The sequence below is a fragment of the Helianthus annuus genome, chromosome 8, assembly GCF_002127325.2.
Source record: "Helianthus annuus cultivar XRQ/B chromosome 8, HanXRQr2.0-SUNRISE, whole genome shotgun sequence".
In the NCBI taxonomy this organism is placed as follows: domain Eukaryota; kingdom Viridiplantae; phylum Streptophyta; class Magnoliopsida; order Asterales; family Asteraceae; genus Helianthus; species Helianthus annuus.
This window is the reverse complement of record NC_035440.2, coordinates 109605507-109629752: the sequence shown is the minus strand read 5'-3', so window position 1 is coordinate 109629752 and position 24246 is coordinate 109605507. Positions and strand designations below refer to the sequence as shown.

The window sequence follows — 24246 nt, the reverse complement described above, 5'->3', positions numbered from 1 at the left end:
ACCGAACTTCTCTACCACTCCACCCTAGCGTACGATCACCTTCGTGTGTTCGGATGCCTATGCTATCCTCTACACCCATCCACTACCATTCATAAGCTTTATTACCGCTCCCACCCGTGCGTCTTTCTTGGCTACCCACCTACTCATAGGGGGTACTGATGCCTTGACCTGAAAACCAAACAAATGGTCATATCTCGACATGTCGCTTTTGACGAGACCACATTCCTTTTTTCCCAAACTATTGGCCCGCAACCCACCTACGATTTCTTGTCCGACCCGTTCCCACAACACCTATGCCCACATATTTCAAACCCCACAACCACACAATCACCTCCCACCCAACCAGCCCTTAACCCCACATCGCCACAACCGTCAACCCATACCCCTCCTGGCCCAAACCTTCAGCCCCATAACCCGCCCCCCACTTCAGCACCCACCACCTCCACCAATCCACTCGGCCCAAGCCCTCCACCAAACACTGAATCTTCCTCGGCCCATCTACCTCCACCTACTACGGCCCAACCTCAAACCCGACCCCACACCCGTTCTATGAGCGGAATTTTTAAACCTAAGCAACCCTTCAACTTAAATACCATGACCACAACCTCCACTATTCACATTCCTAAAAACCCGGCCGATGCCCGAACTATACCGGAATGGTACTCTGCTATGACTACTGAATATAATGCATTAATTAGAAACGGAACTTGGGAACTTGTACCTCGACACCCTAATATGAATGTTATCAGGAGTATGTAGTTGTTTAAACATAAGTACAGGTCGGATCGCACTTTGGAATAGTATAAGGCAAGATTGGTCTGTGACGGTCGATTGCAACAGGCAGGTGTCGATTGTGGTGAGACTTTTTGTCAGGTTGTGAAACCGGCTACTATTCGGACAGTTCATTCCATAGCTCTGTCCAAACATTGGTCTGTACATCAGTTAGACGTCACCAATGCCTTTCTTCATGGAAATCTCCATGAAACAGTTTACATGTACCAGCCAATGGGATTCAGACATAAGCAGTTCCCAGACCATGTTTGTCGTCTTAAGAAATCATTATACGGGCTAAAGCAGGCCCCACGGGCTTGGTACCAGCGGTTCATGGATTTTGTTCTCTCTATTGGGTTCATTCATAGCAAGTGTGACGCCTCCCTTTTTACTCTTCATCAGGGTTCTAATACGGCTTTTCTTCTTTTATATGTAGACGACATCCTTCTCGTCACCTCATCTGACGCTCTTCGTCAGTCTCTCACGGCACGCCTCAGTAGTGAATTTGCCATGAAGGACCGTGGTCCTCTTAGCTATTTCTTAGGCATTTCTGTGTCCCGCACCAAGGACACCATGTTTCTCTCACAGCAATCCTATGCGACTGACATTATTTCCCGCGCCAGCATGCAGTCCTTGTTGGTGCATATGTCTGTTGACTTCGCCTTAGGTCATGTCTGTAGCTTGTATAGGGGTCTAAATGTAAATTGATGTTATTTTGATGTAATTCCGCTTGAAATGACACATGGTCATTTCAAGGAAAATTAGAAAAGTTAATTCAGCTTGAAATGACAATGGTCGTTTCAAGCGAAATCATATGCCTATATATAGGTGATGTGTGTTTCTCATTTGGCACGGAATCACAAGTTGTATACCGAACTGCTGCCGGATTTTCTAGTGAAATATTAACGAGAAACGTGTGTTAAAGTGATATTCTCTTTTTTTCTACTCAATTCTTACTAATTCAGCTCTGTTTGTTTGATTCCGCCTTACAAACAGTGTGTATTGACTCTGAATTGACTCACTTGATCGTCAAAACGATCCTACAGTCCTATAACTCTGTCGCTACACCGGTTGATGCTACCAGCAAACTCAGTGCGCATACCAGTGAACCGTTTCATGATCCTACCTTATTCCGGAGCTTAGCCGGTGCACTACGGTACTTGATTTTTACACGGCCAGACATATCCTATGCCGTTCAACAGGTGTGCATGCATATGCACTCGCCACGCCTTGACCATTGGAATGCTCTCAAACAAATTATTCGCTACATCAACGGAACTTTATCCTTTGGCTTATCCCTTCACACAAGTTCCACACAGACCCTTGTTTCCTATACAGATGCAGATTGGGTCGGCTGCCCTGACACGAGGAGGTCCACGAGTGGGTACTGTATTTATTTTGGTGACAATCTAATCTCATGGTCTTCGAAACGCCAGAGCACCATTTCTCGTTCTAGTGCCGAAGCTGAATACCGGGGAGTTGCAAACGTTGTTGCAGAGATCTGCTGGTTGCAAACGTTGGTATATTTTGACAATGTCAGCGCCATCTACTTTTCAGGGAATCCCGTCCAACATCAACGAACAAAACATATTGAACTCGATATTCATTTTGTTCGCGAACAAGTTTAACATGGCTAGGTTCGAGTTCTACATGTCCCTTCACGGTACCAAGTTGCAGATATCTTTACTAAGGGACTACCTCGGATATTGTTTGAAGATTTTCAGAAACAGTCTCAGCATTCGGTCTCCTCCCGCTTCGACTGCGGGGGTATAATAGTGTATATATCTTTAGTATGATTATATAGCATTAATGTAATTATTCTTGTATTTATCTCTATCCTAAAATAGAGGCACCAAATGTAATTGTAAATATCATTGTAAATCAATAGAGGTGATCACGGTTTGAATTCTATCAAAGAGAACCCTGTCAGTTCTTCTTGATTCGTATTAGGGTAATTTTGATCAAAAGTGATTTCATATTTAGGTCATGAACCGTAAAATCCGAACCTGTCTAACCTTCACGGTCTGTAAAGAGGCTCAGTTGACCAAATCTTGGTAACGAACCACAAGGCCAAACCTCGACAACCTCTCACGATTTGTAAAAGGTCTAAAGTCAACATGTGATCAAATTTAGGTACAAAATTGTAAGACAAACACTTTCTTACATAATACGGTCTATGAAAGCCCACTGTGGTCCATCTAATTCAAACGGTTTTACCAACAAACATAGTTACTTATGATTAGTCTAAGTGACAATTAATGATCAGTAATTGTCCTAATAGAGGATTGTTCCCTTCTAATATCTAACTATAGAACCAACCTAGAATTGGCACTATGAGGCAATAACACTTTAAATTTGGCTGTCATACAAGTGTAAATACATTGTGTTACGAGTGCTATTAAAGGTTAATGCATTTTAGCTACTTTATGAAAACATGTTATGCGAAATATAAAACCTTTCGTTAATTGTATCACGCATAATGGGGCTTTGATCACCATGTGATAACTTAATTTATGACATCATACTTGTAACTATAAACACTCTTAGCCAATTTATGCACGTGCACTTTGAGCCAATAAACACCTCCTGCTAAAAAATAGAACTATTTCTCAATCTGTTGTAATGGGATGAACAAATTATGTGCAAAGGTTAAATAGAACCTGAACAACAAAAAAAGGTGATTGGTTGATCTAACTGACCTGATGCGGTAGACCAGCTAATGAACTCTTGACGGGATTTACATGGTTTGGTCTAAACTGACCTAGTTCTAGAGAATTAAAGATAGAGCGTAGTTGATATGATCAACCTTAAAGTGACAGATTGGTAAGTATAATTAATTGATTTTTTCTCTCTCCTGATTCTTTTTTCCAATTAAAATAATATATAATTACATTCTCTATATTTTTTTCTCTCACATATTACCTAACTTAATATTTGATAATTAAAAAAAAAAACATTATCAAATATTGTTCCATCTGGAACACATGATTAAAAATATTTAATTATATTCTCTATACTATATGTATTAGATTAATGTTTAATGAAAAGATGCATAGTGGAAACAACATGTAATAATACACAAGTGTATAACTCTGGTATATACCGACCTGTATACACTATGCACTTGAATAATACACAGGTGTATACGTATGGTATATACCGACCTATATACATATATGTACTTGAATAATACACAGGTGTATAAATCTGGTTTATACCGACCTGTGAAAACAAGATGTAATAATACACAAGTGTATTAGTCTTGTATATGCTGACATGTATACACATATGTTAAAAACATAATTTAATTAGGGTTAATATTTAATTTTAAAAATAACATAAGAGTTTATTTAAAAGAAAAATAATAGAGAAATAATTAAAAATAAGAGATAGAGAGAGATAGAGAGAGAGAGAGAGGGGGAGAGAGTTAAGAGATGAGAAAATTAATGGATTTTAATTAAAAATACTTGCCTAATGACAATCTTAACCTTTTTATCTAAAAGATGATCAAGGGCCAAGATTAGTTCACTCAGTTCACTCTCAATAACTTGTTCACAAATGAATTTAATCCTATATATATATATATATATATATATATATATATATATAGGGTAGGGTTCCAGCGTGAACAACCTCCAAGAGTGAACTGCATGAACAAATCTAGACCCTTGATTTCCTTTTTAGTTGTTAAGGGTAGGATTGTAATTATATAAAAAATTAGATTTAAATCATTATTTTAATAATTGAATTAAGTTACATCTTTCCTATTTTAAACTCATTATCCACATTTTCTTTTATTTTTTAATAAGATAAATATCAAAACAAACAACAAATCACAATATTTCAATTTCAATTTTTATTTCAAAATTCAAATTTTAATATTTAAGATCCACGTGACCTTCATATTTCAACGGTATACACATGTGTACTTGGATATTAATAGAACAGTACACATGTGTACTCAGCATCGTACATATGTGTAATTAGCTGCATAATACATACATAGAAACAATACATGTAAAACTATTTTATATTTAACAAATTACAAGTCCCAGAATGTTTGCCAAACCAAACAAAAAAACATACAATTACAAGTTCCAGTTTCGTGAAAACAATAAACCCAATATAATCGGAAAAACAAAAACTTAATCTTTTACAACTATTCACCACGTTGTATGCTGAATCATCCTTATCGACCAAGCAAACAAACATACGTGAATCATCCTTATCGACCTCATACGTTAATCATCCTTATCGACCTTCCATCTTCACTTTTCTCGTTAACGACAACTCCTATAATAGCACAAAAAAACTCAGCAACTAATACTTTGCATAATCCACAAGTGTACATCAACAACTTTACACATTCAATACTCAAAAAATTATGAGATATCACAAAAACAGACGCTATACACATGTGTACATCACATTAAAATCAGAGCAAAATCCGAATACACATGTGTACTTCGCATTAAAAACATAGCAAAATCAGAATACACATGTGTACATCGCATTAAAAACTAAACCCTAACCCACTATTGATAACGACGACGAGTACCAATTCAACATCAAAACAATCCAAACAAGTTTTCCAAAAAAATGAATCAAAATAATATCATTCGTATATCTAACAGTGAGTTTAAAGTAACATAATTCGTATATTAAAAAAAAGAGCCAAATAAATTGCAGCAAATAGCAAAAAGCTCAAGTGAGTTTACTGAATTTTTTAAAAATTACCCAAAGTAATGAGTTTTTAAAGGTCTAAGGACTTTTAAAGTTTATTTAGAAATGAAGCCGTTTATTGCAATATACCCCATTAAGAAAGCATAATATAAATCCATAAATGGACTGGACATAATCAAGAATATGCATACCTACCTTTAAATGGTATAGATCTGATTGCAGAGTAAGGCTATTCGAGGATCAGGGGCATGTGTGAGTGGGAGTTTTGTTTTTTCCGTTCACCTGTTTTATCCGTCCCCTGTTTTTTTCTTCCCCTGTTTTTCGGTTCACCTTCCTTGAAGCCCTAAATCGATCGATCTTCGTCCCCTGTTTTTTCCGTTCCTTTCCTTGATGTTGGTGATGAAGATTGTCCACTGATTTCCGTTCACCCTCCACGATGCCGGGGATGAAAATCTGCTGATTTTTCCGGCGGTTTGAATGATCTGACGCCGTTCTTCGTGTTTTATTTGCCGTCGCAAATGAAGTTTAGAGAGAAAGAGGATCCGAGTTTTTGTTTTAAAAGTGAAATCAAAAGATTGATAAAACAAACCTATAGATAATTATGGGATTTAATTAAATCGGAGAATATGGAAACAATCTAGTTTCCTGATTTTAAATAACCAATTAATCTAATTACACTTTTACCCTTTTGATTTTAATAAAACAATAAAAACTAACCTAATAATTACAATCATGCCACCCATTCAAAATATCAAGATCATAATAATCAATGGTCTAGATCAGTTCACGCAGTTCACTCTTGGGATTTTGTTCACGTTTGAACCTAATCCTATATATATATATATATATATATATATATATATATAGGGAGAGGATCATGAGAAAACTAGAAAACTAATTAAAAAAGCCTAAAAAAGCTAAAAAAACATACCAATTTTTTTTACAATTTTTTATAAAAAATCGCTATTTTTTATATATAAAAAAATTTTCAAAAATAAAAAAAAAAATTGTTGTACTGCACATGTGCATTATAAACGGATTATATGTGTACTACACATGTGCACTATATCCGTAATAGTGCACATGTGCAATACAACAATTTTTTTTTTTTTTAAAGTTTTTTCCATGCATAAAAACTAGTGATTTTTTTATAAAAATTTGTAAAAAAAATGATATGTTTTTTAGGCTTTTTTAGTGAGTTTTTTGGTTTTCTCATTTAAACTAGTTTTCTCATGATCCATCCCCTATATATATATATATATATATATATATATATATATATGTAGATTTACCAATATACCCTTATAGTAATATTAAATACTTATATTAAATGAAGTAAAATAAAGCATTCTTATTGGTTGAAATTTCTTCTTTTTTCTTCTTACAAAAAATTTCTTCTCATTTGAACTCTCCACTATATATTTGGGAGGGATCTGGAGAAAACGCCTAAAACTGTGAAAATGCTGAGAACGATTTTCAGCCACAAGATCTTTTTGATTTGTGGCTAGGATTGATGCGGTGGCGTTTTTGAAATATCAATAACTTTCGAACGTGCGCGGGCTTCAGTAAGGGTAAAAAGGTAAATTGTCCATATACATATCCTTACAAAAACACCGAAACATATAAACTTCCCATAAAAACCTCCCCAACTTCTACGGAAAACGCGATAACCTACGCGAAGACCTATATTATGGCGTCTGAAGATCAGTCACGATCCAAAAGTGGAAAACAAAGTGAGTTGACTCAGTTATAGATTGTATAAGTTATTTGATGTTATTCGCGTTTTAATTTCAATAGTATTTGTGCAGTACAGTAAAGGAAACTAGAGAGTCACCTCGTCGTAAATGCCAAAAAACCGACGAACAAATGAAGAAGGCAACATCAAAACAAGGTTACATTTATGTCTTTTAAAACTTCAACATATGATTACTATGAAGCTTGAATATGTTAACTATCTTGTTTGTTTGTAAACTCCATATAAAGGATAACTTTGATATATATTTGACCTAAAAATACCAACTACTGCTATGATGTATTGTATAAAATTTTTAATGCCATATAGGGTGAAACCTACAAACTTGATTGGTGAATTTATCAATTTTAATGCAAATCAAATACAAATAGTACAAAACATGGGACTTGGTACTGCCCTGAAAATGAAGATAGACAGTATACCAACAATGCTTGGGTACTGGCTCGTGCAAAATTACAATGCAGAAACAAACAATTTAAATGTGGGTAACCATACGATACGTATATGTGCAGAGTTGATACACTCTTGAACCGGTATACCAAATGGAAACTTTGTTGTAACGGCCAAAAGATCATCAAAAATGACAAAGTAGTGACTAAATGGAGAGGACAGTTTATAGGGACAACCTGGATTAAAGACCAGGTGTGAAGGCATACTTTGAAGACATTTTACCTAAGATGGACGATTAGGGAAGAAACTTTCATCTAAATTTCCTTGTTGCATTCTTCACCATCATTGGCCATGCAAGTGATAACGCTGTTGTAAACCAAAAAATTTTGCACAACAGTGAACCAAACATTAAAATCAACCAAATGAAGTGGTGTGATTTTCTAACTAAGTGTTTATAACAAGCAAAAAGTGCATGGATGCCAATAAAACATTTCACAGGGCCCCTGATTGTAGTGAAATTATTTTATACAACATTGTTTGCTAAAAAACTTGAAAATTAATATAATTTGTTACCCATTGCTTTGGTGAATGATACTTGCGTTAGAAAAAGGTTACAAAGACAAGAAGGTTACCCAATTGAGTGGGTCACTATGAGAATTCTAAAAATGACTGAGAATATATTAATGAAAAGCATATATGGAGCTGACAAAAAACGACATGATGTGAAGGCTACACAGAAAATAACTGTTAGGAAGACTGGAAAGCCACATTTTGAAGCAGTTGTTAAAAAAAGGCTAAAAACCAAGAAAACTAATTTTGAAGCAGTGGTTGATGAAGATGATAATGATGATAATGATGTGGAGAATGAAGACGATGATGGTGATAATGAAGATGAAGATAATGCTGACAATGATTATGAGGATGAAGATAATGCTGACAATGATTATGAAGATGAAGATAACACTGATAACGATAATGAGGATGATGATGATGATGAGGTTGATGATGATGTTGATTTTGATTATGATGTTCGCCATAAAACGCCATGGCTATTATGATGTGGATGATGAGCATGAAGAATATTATTTTCAAAGGGTTGTTGTAGATGACTTAGAGAGCCAAAACAAGATGTTTGAGGTATCAACATCAGGAAATCATGCTCTATACACAGTCCTAACACAACATGTTGAACAAGAAGCTGGTGAAAAACATGACAACATTGATGTGGAGAAAAACACAATGTATGAAGTTGAAGAAGTATGTAATATAATTAAAAATTTCACACAAAAAACTAGTAAAAACAAACTCGATGATTAATTATCTTTTCTCTCATTTGATATGCAATGGCTGAAAAGTTAAATTTTTCCTACAAAGAGTTAGAGGAATCTTACAAGAAGATCAAGGCTTTATTAAATCAATCAAAGTTTCAACATCCAAACAACCTGCTAGTACATATCAAATATTCACAATGTCTGGATTTGTTGAAAATCATTTCAAAAGATATGTATTAGAACGCCAAAGAAGGAACAAACGAAAGGGAAGATAAGGATAATGATGTGGTTGAGTCTGGCAACAATGAAAACGCCATGGTTGATGAACTAATAACAGGAGAAGGTGAAAATGAAGGTGAAGTCGAAGGTGGAGGTGACCAAAACGCCAAGACTACAACTGAGGCTACATGTGGAGGTGAAAGAGATAGTGAGGGTGACATTGACTAAAACGCCATGACTGTTGTAGGGGGAAATTCATATGAGGCTACACTTGAGGCTAAGGCTAGGCATGTAGGTGAGGGTGGAGGGGAGTCTGCAAATGGTGTTGAAGGTACAAATGAAGAAGAATATATATGGTCAGATGAAAATGTTATGAAGATTTTGATGAAAATGATATAAAAAGCTGGGGTTGTGATTACAAGAGGCCGGAGTATAAAATTGTAAGGTATAATGGTGAAAGAACAGTGTTTAGGAATGTGACTGAGATTTTGGGATTGCAAAGACAAGATCTAAAACAGATGGTTGAATTGAAAAGAGATAATGATTACACAAAGATGGTGGCAGAAATAGTTAAAGCTTTTAAGAAGCACCTCGAGCCTGCTGTGGACATACCCAAGATCCCTGTATTTGATAAAACGCCATTGGATAACCAAAACAAAAATCAAGAACCTCATATCCCCCCAACAGAGACATAATGCAGTAAAGCCTTCATCGTTGAACTTGAAAACACAACTGTTCTAGTCTTTGATACAACGCCAACAAATATACAACAACTTGTGACCGACACACAACTTAGTGATGCTTTCATGTCTCAATTCGAAAAACCTGAAAGGGAGATTGTGACCAAAGGTGTTGACAAGTAATGTGTGGTGTTTGATGAAATGCCATGTCAGTAACCACTATCTACTGCAAGTGAGTAAGGTAAGAAGACCCTCATGCAAAGGCTTGAAGAAGAAGTGACATCCAAAACTCCAGAAGATGAAAACGCCACTGCTGGGGAAGCAAATATCAGATGTACCTTCTTTTGATCTATAAACACCAAAACGCCAGCAAGGCAAATGAACAGGACAAGGGTGAGGAAGAAAAAACACTAGACATAAACAAGTTGATGCAAGAGAACACCATTTTGAAAGCAACAGGAGCGGGTGAAGATGATGATAAAGAAAAAGATAATAAAAAGGAGAAAAATGTGGGTTTAGATGAGAAGAGGGTGTCAAAGCCAACAAGGGTGTGTTTGTCCTCTTATATTAGTATACAAGTGGTTATAAGTGAAGTAAGGGAAACACAGGAAAACAATATTTCCACATACATATACACTAGATGTGGTTATTACTAGTATGTACATTTAATAACTCATTACACGCCATAGTTTGTAGTTGTAACACTAGATTGCCATAAAGTGTGCATGCAGATGCATATAACTGACAAATGTCATGAAGATGCATGTAACTAACAAAACGCCATGTTCTGCTTTTCAGGAGTACAATGTTTTAGATTACAGGCGTGGCAGAACTCCCAAGGGTGTTATTAGAAAGCATGACACCAGGATTATATGCACACTTTGCCATTATTCAAACTTGGGGGCATATCCTGAACTATGAAGAAAGGTTTAAGGCCCCAGAATCACCATCAAGCTTGCTCTGCACTCAAATAATGCTAGTAAGTGTTTTCCTAGATTAATTGATGCGATTATACTATCGCTTTGTTTTGTTATTAAAAATGTTCACATGCACTATTATAGAATACACCAACGCTTAAACAAACAAAAACTTTCCGATACAAAGAATTCAATGAAAACATGGCGACGATTTTGAAAAACGCTCGTTTCAAAGAAGATGTGAAAGATAAAACGATACACCAATACGATCTGGTCTTCATGCCAATAATATAATAATATGGGAAAAGAATTTCTATGTTATCTGCTTCAGTCTCAAATCATATGGAGTTGAGGTCTTGTATAAGAGCACTCACGAAGATGACCTCAACATTAAGAAAAAAATATGACAGATGGGTTGAAAAACTAGCAAATCTCTTAAAAACTTTTTATTGGTATGCAACTTTAGTTTAAAAAAAACCATACTAAATATGCAAAAAAATTCAAACTGGAGCAAGATGCTTTTGCAAACTATTTGAATGATAAAAGATACCCAAGTGCTCAGCACATCCAAAAAGCAACTATTGTGAGACAGAAAATGGACCGGAGAACAACTTCTAACAAGGTCAACTGTGGGATATTTACAATGAGGCATATGGAAACGTATGTGGGGTAGATGTCTGGTTGGAAGTATGGTTTAGAAAAAGAAGAAGCCCCAAATAACCTACAATAGAAAGAACTAAATGACCTCAGGATCAGATACACTGCAAAAATCCCACTACATACCTTAAATGAAAACCGAACTTGACTGGTAAAATCATTAAATAAGTTCTTGCTTTTAGGGAAAAAAGAATAACATAATTATATAGCACATGATTCGGAAGGATAGAAGAAAAGAAGGACAAATATGTAGATTAGTTTATTTAAACGACATGTTTAGCATGTTCTTCTGGTTTACACTCTTATATGTTTATATTAGTACCAACTGTAAAACACCATGAATTTGCTTTCACTTTACAAAATGTGCATGTTTTATGTTATAATCCCATGTATATTTTTAATGTTTCAAAACGCCATTTTATGTATATTAGTTTGTTAAAATGCCATGTTTACCATGTTCTTTTGGTTTACACTATTGTATGTTTATATTAGTACCAACTGTAAAACGCAAAGAATTTGCTTTCACTTTACAAAATGTACATGTTTGATGTTAAAAAATCCCTTGTCTATTTTAAATGATTCAAAACGACATGTTATGTAGATTATCTTGTTAAAACGCCAGGTTTTCATGTTATTTTGGTTTGCACTCTTGTGTATTTACATTAGTACCAACTGTAAAATGCCATAAAATTTGCATTCACTTTACAAAATGTGCATCTTTAATGTTAAAAATCCCTTGAATATTTTCAATGTTTCAAAACGCCATGTTAATATACATTAAAACACCAAAAAATGTTTGATTTCTCAAAAAAGCCTTTTTCAGTGTCTGTATACCTACAGTCTATTAATAAAAAAATTCAGAAAGCTCTGTTTGCAAAAAAAAAGTATTATTTTTTTGGCGCCAAAATAATATAACCTAATCTTTATCGCGCCAAAAAACCATTAATTTAAGTGAAAAAGCAACCAATATAAATAAGTATATCACTATAACAAACATCCACCCCATAAAAAGTGTGTAAACTCCATACATTTTTAAATTAAGATGGTTTAAGTTATTGCATGGAGTTTCAATAGATTAGATAATTGTTTCATTCTAAAGTTCTCAGACAAGAGAAGGGTAAAAGTCAAGACCATCGACGCCATACTTCGCATGGATGAGGAAGTCCATAGGGATATTCTTGCCCTAGGTGTTCCAATGGCAAACCGGTGTGAAAGAACTCAAACAGTAATAAGAGGTTGAAGAGAAAATTTCAAGGGGATGATGATGATGATGATTTTGAGCTACCAATCGGTTGGAGTTTGAATGAACAATTTAGGATGGTGAGAGTGACTTATAGCAATGGAGATAAAGATTCCTTCACAATGGACGAAGTGCTGAACACAGAGAATGTTCGCTTTCTTCAACAACTCTTTAACTTTAACACCTCCACCTGTTATCACAACCAGAATTGTGATTATGTTTAAATCTAGGATGTCTTTTAGGCTGAACCAGTTGATGACGTTAAATGCCAACGTAGTTAATGATGAATATGAGAAAAGTGATGATAAAAGCGATGGGTACATCTTTGATGTAATCCTATCCAATGAAGAGTATTGATTTTATTTGTTTTCTTTAGTTTTTATTGTAATGTTTGAGTAATTTTATGAAATGAATTGTAATGAATGTAAGAACGCCATGAACTCCAATCAATTTACTTTGAAATACTTTCTTTATCAGGGGCACAACTCTATATAAGAAAACAAAATGCCATAGATTGAGTTTCTAAATAAACGCCAAAAAGCTTTCAACGCCACAACTGAACACGGTGTGTGGGATAAAATGAATAAAAACCTGTAAAAAGAAAAAAACACCCCTCCCCTGAATTGTAGCACGCGCCACGTGTCGCACTAGGATCCGTTCTCACCGTTTTCACACTTTCCACCATTTTCTTCAGAACCTGTTTATATATATATATATATATATAGGTAATGTACAATAGGGCTTATTGTGCGATACATACGCGATCATCCCAGCCGTACGATCTGGTGCGAATTCAATCTTCCACATGCGATTTTGTCCATCTACACACCCCATGCCATTTTTCACATTACCCCATGCTAGCCATTTTTTCACATGCGATATTCAATCTTCCATATGCGATTTTGTCCATCTACACACCCCATGCCATTTTTCATATTACCCCATGCTAGCCATTTTTTCACATGCGATATCCAATCTTCCACATGCGATTTTGTCCATCTACACACCCCATGCCATTTTTCACATTACCCCATGCTAGCCATTTTTTCACATGCGATTTCATTTGCATGAGATTTCAAAACATGCGATTTCATTGCATTTTCAAGCCATGCGATTTCATTTGCCTTTTTATAACATGCGAATATTGAATTCGCACCAGATCGTACGGTTGGGATGATCGCGTACGTATCGTACGTTAAGCCCTATTACGTTACACTTATATATGAAAAAGTGTAACGTACAATAGGGCTTATCGTACGATACGTACGCGATCATCCCAGCCATACGATCTGGAGCGAATTCAATCTTCGCATGTTATAAAAAGGCAAATGAAATCGCATGGCTTAAAAATGCAATGAAATCGCATGTTTTGAAATCCCATGCAAATGAAATCGCATGTGAAAAAATGACTAGCATGGGGTAATGTGAAAAATGGCATGGGGTGTGTAGATGGATAAAATCGCATGTGAAAGATTGAATATCGCATGTGAAAAAATGGCTAGCATGGGGTAATGTGAAAAATAGCATGGGGTGTGTAGATGGACAAAATCGCATGTGAAAGATTGAATTCGCACCAGATCGTACGGCTGGGATAATCACGTATGTATCGTACGATAAGCCCTATTGTACGTTAACTGACCTCTCTCTCTCTCTCTCTCTCTCTCTCTCTCCCTCTCTCTCTCTCTCTCTATATATATATATATATATATTTAGGAATATGATCAAATACAAAGGCTCCTAATTATAAGAAGGGTACAAAGGCTCCTAAAAAAACCACTACACAAAAAAAACTTAAACACCCACCACGATCCAAAAACCTAAACCCCCACCCCCACCCCTCCCCTATCTCCCACCCAAAAAAAAATTTGCCAAGTGTGGGGGGGAGAGGGGTTAGGGGTTTAGGGTTTTGGGTGGTGGTGGGTGTTTAGGATTTTTTTAGGTTTTTGGAGGGTCGGGGTGGGGTTAGATTTTTTAGGGGGGCTTTTAGTGAGGTATAGAATCTTTTTTTTTAGGGGGGGGGGGGGGTTGGGGGTGGGAGGTTAGGTTTTTGGGTGGTGGTGGGGTGGGTGTTTAGGTTTTGGGTGGTGGTATAGTGGGTTTAGGTTTTAAGTTATTGGACACTTGTCACTTTATAAATCCTTTTTACACTTCGTACAATTAGGAGCATTTGTAGAATACCTATATATATATATATATATATATATATATATATATATATATATATATATATATATATATATATATATATATATATATATATGATATTTTGTAATTGACATTTTCACCACCTCAGAAATTATATTGACACATCCAGTGTAGACTGTGGACACATGTCAGTTTAGATCGAACCATGTGAATTTTGTTAAGAGTTCATCAGCAGGTCAACTACAGCAAGTCAGTTAGATCAGGTGATTGCCAATTCTTATTATTCAGTATCTATTCAGCTGCTGCACAAAAGTTGGCCATCCCATTACAACAGATTGAGAAATTATTGTTTTTTGTTAATCAGAAAGTTAAGCTCAATTTAGGACAACCATCATACTTGCCTAACATCTCTTTGGCCACCAATATAGTATATTTGATCACAAGACCTTATCTTGTATGTGACGGGTCTTCAAGTATGGTATTGGAAAAAAATATTTCATGGGTATGTGATTAGGTGATACACAATCCATTTACCCGAAACTATATACTCATTTATCTGAACCATATATTTGATTTTTCAGTTTTTTCCTTAACCCTTGTTTAGTAGTGCTTCATTCTAATAGCTTCATTACTTAGTAAATAAACTTTTTTATTAGGATATATATATTTTTTTATAATTATTCCTTATCTTTACATGCTAAGAAATACAAAATTATCTTTTAGGATTTATATGATATTATTTATATTTACAATTTTGAATATTTAAAATATTATATGGTGACGATGATATAGATGTTATTTATCACATTTTAATTTGTTGTGGATTTTAATACTGAATTAATACCTGATGAATAATTACTCGACAAATACTCAACAAGTGTTAAGTCATGTATGTGACATGATTTTACAATCGAGTATGAGACTAGTATTAAAAATATCAGACCCGTTACTATTCCTATATTACGTTAAGAGAGTGGCTCATGTACAAGAGAAGTCTCTTGTACTAAGCATACGTGGTGAGAAACTCATCCATTGATCTCCCAAGATCAATGGTTACAAATAAAGCGGTGACATTTACGTAAATATCATGTTCAAACAATTGAAAAAGAAAAACAAATAGAGAAAGGGTATTCTTGTCTTTTCTCAATCGAACTTCTTCCCTCTTGATTTTCAAACGGCTATAACTTTTTCATACGTTAATATTTAAAAAAAAAATTATACCGTATTTACGAACATTTCAGTCTCTTTAATTCAAGCAGACTATTGCTATAGTTTTCTTCAAAATCTTTTACATGATACATGATTACATATTCAATATAAATCATTATGTGATTACACATTCAATATAAATCATTATGTGATTACCCATTCAACATAAATCATTACGTGACTACACATTAAATATAAATCCATTACGTGATTACACATTCAATTTGATTTGTTATAATTACGTACTAGAACATAATCAATGAATACCCAAATCACGTACCATATGTGAAAACTGAAAAGCAGTAACAAATTACGTGACTACATGATTTTGAATACCCATTACGTGATATTACGTGATTTCATTATAGTATTTTATGTGAAACCCCACTAAGTGATTAGGTAACAATAGCTGACTATGTATTATTACATGATTACGTGATTTCATTATAGTATTTATGTGAAACCCCACTGAGTGATTACGTCATTACGTACTAACCATAACTATAATAAAAAACAAACATGTAATACATAATAATTCATGAAATACCTAAAATTTTAGGTCTAATCACGTATTAAGTATAAATGTAATACAAAAATTAGTCAATCAACCTATAATAATCACATAATGTCGTATATTAGAGATTTAATCACCTAATAAAGTAGAAACAATTAAGTTTTTATTATTGAATGTGTAATTACTTAATAAGCATAATTGTAATACCATCAATTATAACAAATCATATTAAATGTGTAATCACGTAAAATATTTATATTAAATGTGTAATCACGTAACGATTTATGTTGAATGTGTAATCACGTAATGATTTACATTGAATGTGTAATCACGTATCCTGTAAAAAAAATTAAGAAAACCATAGCAATAGTCTGCTCAAATTAAAGATAATGAAATGCTCGTTAATATGGTGTACTTGTTTTTTTTAAAAAAAAAATATGAACATATAAAAAAGTTATAGTCGTTTGAAAATCAAGGAAGAAGTAGTTCACTTGATAAAAAGACCATAGTACTCTTCTTGTCTTAAATTAGAATTGAAACTTGTCACTCCATAGATCTCGTGTACACGTCATACGGAATTTTGTTCTTGTACATGATCTATACAACATTATGTAAAGGTGGAACCTAGTAAACTATGTAGCACGAGATGCCACTTATGTGGTTGTACCCACCTCGAGTACTCATCGGGGAAGGAAACTGCATGGGTACTCGTCGGGGACCTTTCCTAAACGTTTCCAGTTTTGCGGGGACGTATCCTAAACGTTTCCAATGTCGGGGACATATCTGGTAGAAGTATCCAGTCCGTTTCCATTTAATTTTAGGGTTTTAACCTTTCCAATTCCAAAATCGGCCATTAAATAGATAGACCATACATATTTGGCTTCTCTAATCTCTCAACTCTCAAGTCTCATCATCTTTGTCGATTATGGCTTCTCAAGAACACACAAGGATCGTCAACTACATCAGTAAAAGAACCTCTATTGTGAGACTATGTAACTAAAATCGAAAAGCAAGGTGCAGTAGGAGGAACTTGGAAATTTAAGTGCAACATTTGCAATGAAATCAGACAAGGATCATATTCATGGGTTAGAGCACATTTGCTTGGTATAAAAGGTACTTATTCACTCGGTTAGGAGGAACAAGTTGACTACAAGTCGTGCTCAAGACTTGGTTTACATCCACAATAATATCCGACTTTTATCAAGGAATCCGAATGATGATGTAAAGATGTGGGATGTGGGTGGAGATGTTTTTGATTCAATGGAAGATGTAGGGTATTTAGATGTTGCCGATCTCTCACTAGATGAACCGGAATTTGAAAATGATTTGATTATTGATAATTAATTACGTTTGAAAGATGTAGGATTTTTGGAGTTTACACTTTATGTCAATATATATCTATTTTGGAATTTGTTTAATATATTTTTATTCTTTTATATTTTTATTGTCGTACCAGTATCTTGGATTTTTAAGTTATGTCATTCTCCGTTCTCGTATCTTCCCATATCTGTTCCAGTGCTACATAGCTAGTAAAAAATATTGATGAGTAAGTTTACATGGGCCGTGAACGTATATGGTCTTTTATGTTTAATGGATGGTAGGTGACTCTCGTGTAGGTTTTTGGCAATAGTGGAAATACTCACATATTTGACTTGAAGACCATTATTTGACCCTTTTCAACTCCACAATATACGCTAGATGTCAAGTCATTGATGCGTTGATGGTAATAACTAATAAGTCACTAGATGAGCAAAATTCAAATGTAAAACCTTTTGATTATTTATATTTAAAATATCTATTGATAATGAAACTAAAAAACATAATAAAGTTAAGGGGTCAATCTATCATAATCCAAACTATTATGATCATCACCGTCACTCAACCACCTATATAGATGTGTAACCTTTGTGTTTTTAGAGCATTTACAATGGAAATGTATCCTTTATATATGAGTGTAACCTCTATATTTGGAAGAGTGGTTGTATATTGTTATGAGTAGAGAAGAGAGAAAAAGCAGAAAAATTACTGTTCGTCAGTAAATTTAGAGGAGATACTGTTCACCTCTATAATTTTTTAATATTTTTTAAACGGTTGTCAGTGGAGAAGAGAAAAAAAGGTAATGATAAAAGTATAAAAAAAATATTGTTTAATTAAAAAGGAAAAAGGAAATGTAGTGTTTTTTAGTGTAATTATAAAGATGGAGTAAGAGATTTGATTGTAAATGCTCTTAGTTGAATACATTTTTATGGTTTACAATAAGAAATATATTAGAGCATTCACATTCAACTCTCTATCTCTATCTGTTTAATTTAACTAAAACTCATATTTATCTTTACACTCAATTCTCTATCTCTATCTCTTTAATTTAACTAAAACTCGTATTTATCTTTGATATATTCATCTTTTAAAAACATTTCACATCTGATTCTCCATATCTATCTTTATTCAACTAAATAGTACTTCTTTATTTTATTTTTTTCTATTATAGAGATTGAGGTAGACTATAAATAATTAATAAATCCCTATGTTTAGAGATTATCTATAGTATTCTTATATATTTTTTTTTTATCTCAATTCTAGAAAATCGAATGGTGGAAGAATTTAGATAGTTTTCTGTAGTCATTCTCTATATGTTTTTCTTTAATAAAAAGTTTGAGTTAAGAAGATGTTTTAGAGATGTGAATGCTCTCAATCAACTTGAGTTATGATCAATGGACATGGACTAAAAATAATAGAAAGTTGTACAACAAGAAGTAGGAATTGAGGTGATAATTAAATGTATGAAAACTTGAAGTATGGTAATGATGGGGAATTGAAGTATTTGAGTGGGATGGAGTATTATTAAAGGGAATGAGAGAGCAAGTGTTGTCGCTATCGTTTCTTAAAATAAACAATTTAAAACATCAACTCCTTTTTGTTTTCCTACTTCTCTTCTTCCTTCACTGCTTATGTCATTCTTCCGTCATCCATACATGTCAAATTAAATATTCTAGAAATTAATTTTAGAAAAAGAATATATTTGTTACAGAAAACCAAAACGGGTTTTAAATGATTTTATAAAACGTACGGTTTACAACTAACATATTCATATTTTTGAACTTAATTAATCCTAGAACATATTCTTTCAACTTATAAGGTTTTGAAATATTGAAGTTGTAGATTAAACACTAGACTATATACAGGAATAGATGGAGTAACCCATTAGTTTATATATGGGCATATATGGGCATTAATTCATCCCATCCAACCTTGTTCTGTCTTATTTTAATCTTGGAACACACTGGTTCAAACTAGGGTCATGCCACTTGTTTCATCCACATTTGAGCTAAACCGGAGCTTGGATACTAAAAGGATAAACTACTTAGCCCATGCACCGAACATATAAGCCACTAGAGTTCTGATCTAAACTGATTAGCAATAGTAAGTGTTATAAATAGGTTTACTTGTAAACATTTACTTTCTTTTTTCAAGGTTGAATTAGGTTTGCAACAAACAACCATCCTTTCTTTTACCACCTACAAAATTCATGTGGAAACATGATTCTAATCCATTCACATACCTAATTTCTAAGTTGGATATCATGTGCATACGAGTTCTAATCTATTCAGATACCTAATTGATGAATTGAAAATTAAACCTTTACCTACAATCCGAGATACAAATATTTGTCTAACTTATATCAGATACTCAAAGCAGACTAACATAGGCCATCTTCTACTACATTTTTTACACTTGTAATGTGTAACATGTATTACCTTCATAAAGTGTTGTTTATACATAGCCGATTTAAGCGACTTGGGACATTACTCACATTAGTCGTGGACGAGCAAATGTAAGGCTTAAAATTATATGACATCCATCAAAGTGTTCATTTTTCATTATTAGAATTTAAAAAAAAAAGTAGTAAACATTGTCCAGATGTTCCAATAAGACAAATCTTTCTTCACCAAACTATGATCATCATATGTTGTACACATAATGAAGATGGTACTTTATGTAGCATCCATTCATCCTTCAAAGTGAAGCTAGGGTTAATCTATCTAGCAACTCACATTTAAAGTCCCTACTACTTGATTACATTATCATTCATTTCACAATAGGGATAGTCCCATGAATAACAATTCAGTCTTATTTCCCCTTAATTATTTATTTATTGCTAAAATACTAGTAACATTCCTCTTGTTTTTATAAAACGGCTTTTGTTGATCTTTATGAAAGAATCTTCTATATATAACATAATAGTTGAACAATTTTCATATTAGATTGCATAATGCTTAATATTTTATATGTAAAAAAATATTTTTATAGATGTTTTTAGTTGTTCATAGACCATTAAATAAAAAGCACAAAGCATGGGCCCTATTACTCCTTCACCAACACCCTTCCATTTCCTTTTCTAGAATTTTATACATGTAAACTATTTATAAAATATACCAAAACTAAAAACATCACATTTCCACCAACTCATTTATTCCCAACATTACATTCTGTTATTTTTCGCTTTAATTTTTATAATCATATCATATTCACCTACTATTACACATGATACATACAAATAAGGGGAATATCAATTGAATAATCATAAAAGGTGTCAGAATTCAAGATCATTAGTCCCATAATGATCACTTACAATTGATTCAGTCTGATATACATAACTTTATAATGTATAAAGTTATAACATTTATCATGTTACAAGAGGAGTTGTCATAATTTTAATTAATGATGATAATAATCAAATTAAAAAAAAATGGTTTAGGATTTTAAGAATACAAAAGCATAGAACCAATAATCAAGCTTATAAGTAAGACTCATGACTATTAATAACTATGATCTTTGAAGTTTCCGTTTAAGTTGGTTTTAGTTTTACGTATTAGAGGTCCAAGTGCACGCTTTTGTTATATTTCAAGTCTGTTTAAGGTAGCGGGAACTTGGGGCGACTTAACAAACAACATGATTAGACCGGTTATTAGCTCACTTTCATGACATATAAGATCACACAAGGTTTCACTTTGAAACCAAATGGCTTAACTTAGTTTCTAATATTTGGATTTACACCAACACATTACCACATAATGATTGCAAACTAACAATGAAATAGATTAAAGTGCCACGTGAAATGCTACATAACAATGCAAAGTTAAATTGGTCACACATTAGATATGCTTGAATTTAATCAACCTTGTTATAGCTACATGTAAAATACAAAAAAAGATTCTTTATATAGAAACAATATACAAATATGATTAATTAGGCAGGGTATAATTAGGTCCTGTTCTCACATATTTCTACACAAAACTTTAGTTAACTAATCATTATTAATACTAAAGTTATTACAAATGACTCAAATTCTATGTACAAAGGTAGACACCTTTAACTAATTAATAACATTGGCCAAAACTGCATCATTTTGCTTGTTGCTGGCCCAGCATTTTAAAGATTCATATCCTTTCATTTACTTTCTCTTCAGATTTCTACAAGATATTTGTATATTATTGCTTTGAATTAATTCCTTTGATGATCTCTACCGGTCCCATCCACAAATTCTTTAGTGTTTTCACACTTATCTGAATGTTCCTCCAAAAGATGGTGTCCAGAAATCGACTGTTGTTTCGTGTGTCATAGGGAATGTGCTTGACATCGGTACCAAACATAGTCCTCGACTTCTTAGATCTTGTCTGGATCCTTCTGATGTCTTATCCGGAATCTGCATCCAACCCGATATTGTAAAGTTGATTATAGAATCATTACTAAAACAAATTTGAACATCAATGGATTACTTAAATTATAATCACCTGTTGTTGTTGCTGCATGATTGCAGCATTTTTCATATATGGGGTACTTAGAACCTGAGGAAATAATCAAGATTATTTAATAACTTATTATACATTTATTTTTGTATGGTTTTTGGATTATTAAAACTTACATTAACTTGTTCATGGAGAAATTTGATGTATTCAATTGCTTCAGACAGTACGGATGCTGTATCAGTCTGAAAAAAAGAACCAATAAGGTTATGATTGTCATAAAAATAATAAAAATAAACAAGGCTTCTGTTTCAAGATTTAATCATCAAAAAATGTGTGAAAAAGATAATGAAAAAAAGTCTGCAGAGATAGATTTGATCATGCATACTTTTCCGAAAGGAGAAACTAATTGTTGGAGTGCAGTGATTCTGTCCCCCATCTTTTCTTTTCTCACCTGATCAATACAAATGAACACAAAAGATTTTAACCTGTGTTTTCAAGATTCTTAAAGAGTAAAAACAAGATTAATATGTACCTTAAAAGCTGGCATTGGTGGGTTTTCATTTCTTGGTCTCTTGGCTGATGATGACGATTTGGTGTTGCTCTTTTTCACCATTTCAGATATGGGATTCTTGTTATATGCAAACAATTGATAAAAGTAACATAAAATATTAGGTTTTTAGTTTAATATGAATTGTGGGTAGTGTGTTTTTGTGAATCATGATTATCATTGCTATACCTTTGGTTTATCTTCAATGGTAGAAGGTGATTGCATTTGCAACGGGAAAAAACTTGATCTAACATCATTAGTGGATGCAGGCGACGCGTTCCAAAATTGAGCGTTGTTGGAAAAGTGCAGTTGGGGCTGCACTTTAGGTGGTGAATTCCCTGAGAATTCTTGAGGCGGATGTGGTGGCAGTGGCGGATACTCTCCACCGCTGCTGCCACTTCCACCAGACATTGTGATGCCACCATAGCTAGATTGGTACGAATTATAACCCATTCCTTGGTTCTGATCATAACACGAATCACTTTGTTGATTCGTGTTAGTATCAGAACCAAATAAGCTTTGTATTATTGTAGAGTTACTTCCATAGGAATGATCTATGGGTTGGAAGCTTGGATTTAATCCACTTTCATCGTTGTAATGCAATGGTTCGTCTAATCGAAAACCTCTAACGTTAATTTGCTTGAACTCAGAAGGTGGCTCTAAATATATTTTATGTGATTTCCATGGTGTTTCTTGAAAAATGCTTGTGTTTGAACTCAAACCATTATCTTCTTGAATTAGGGTTTGGTAACCACTTTGATGATCATCATTTCTTTGATCTCCACGTCTGATTTGCATAAAAAAATATAACTTGTTAAGCAACTAAACTAAAGGAACACAATACACAAAATTAGGGTTTTGTAAAGAAAACAAGAACTTGTTCTAGTACTACTTACAATAAAGTTTGATTCCAATCCAACGGCTGTGATACTGGTTGTGATGAAAGACCTAACTCCATCATCTGTAGACTTGGGTTGTTTCCCAACAATCCACCACCACCACCGCGGTTTCCGCCGCTACTGGTGGTGGTTGTGGTGGTGCTTTCTGTGGTTTCTTGGAAAAGATTCATGGAGGTGACAGAAATTGAATCTAAGCAAGGTCTTGTTCTTGAATCCCACCAGCTATCTGCCATCTTTTGGATCAAATTAATTTCTTGATCTTGAAGATACTTGTAAGTTTATTGTTCTTGGTTAAAAAATATTGGTTTAAAGTTGTAAAATGAAATCAAATGGGGTGGGCTGTCTAGTATTTATATGAGGCTGGAAGTTGGAATTTAGAGTGTAGGTAGATGAACAGAAAAAAATGCCAAAGTTTAGTTGACTTTGTATTTTCCGGTTGAAAACTAAAATTACATACTTTCTTTTCACAAAAAAAATTCTTTTGGTACAAATAAAAAATATGGGAATACCAAAACGTTTTACATATAAGCTTATTCACTTATTTAACTGTTTTTTTTCATCTAATTATGAAAGATACTACTTTTTAATAACTAGTCTTCGATAT

General features: G+C 33.8%; 1 protein-coding gene across 1 annotated transcript; it reads right to left on the bottom strand.

Moving 5' to 3' along the window:
- Window positions 1-21731: 21731 nt before the first annotated feature.
- LOC110873646 (transcription factor bHLH123) lies at window positions 21732-23971 on the bottom strand. The gene is made up of 7 exons (XM_022122620.2): window positions 23640-23971; window positions 22933-23530; window positions 22729-22824; window positions 22582-22647; window positions 22373-22438; window positions 22242-22295; window positions 21732-22153 (listed from the first exon to the last, which is right to left on the bottom strand). Exons 1-7 carry the CDS (start codon window positions 23873-23875, stop codon window positions 22010-22012), a joined length of 1260 nt encoding a protein of 419 aa, XP_021978312.1. The 5' UTR covers window positions 23876-23971; the 3' UTR covers window positions 21732-22009.
- Between the last annotated feature and the right edge of the window lie 275 nt (window positions 23972-24246).

Excerpts from the sequence above, each read along its gene's own strand:
- LOC110873646 (XM_022122620.2), bottom strand. The coding sequence starts at position 23,875 with ATGGCAGATAGCTGGTGGGATTCAAGAACAAGACCTTGCTTAGATTCA. Across the intron at positions 22,825-22,932 it reads CCATTGAAGATAAACCAAAG|AATCCCATATCTGAAATGGT; the intron begins GTATAGCAATGA and ends GCATATAACAAG. Across the intron at positions 22,648-22,728 it reads CACCAATGCCAGCTTTTAAG|GTGAGAAAAGAAAAGATGGG; the intron begins GTACATATTAAT and ends TGTATTGATCAG.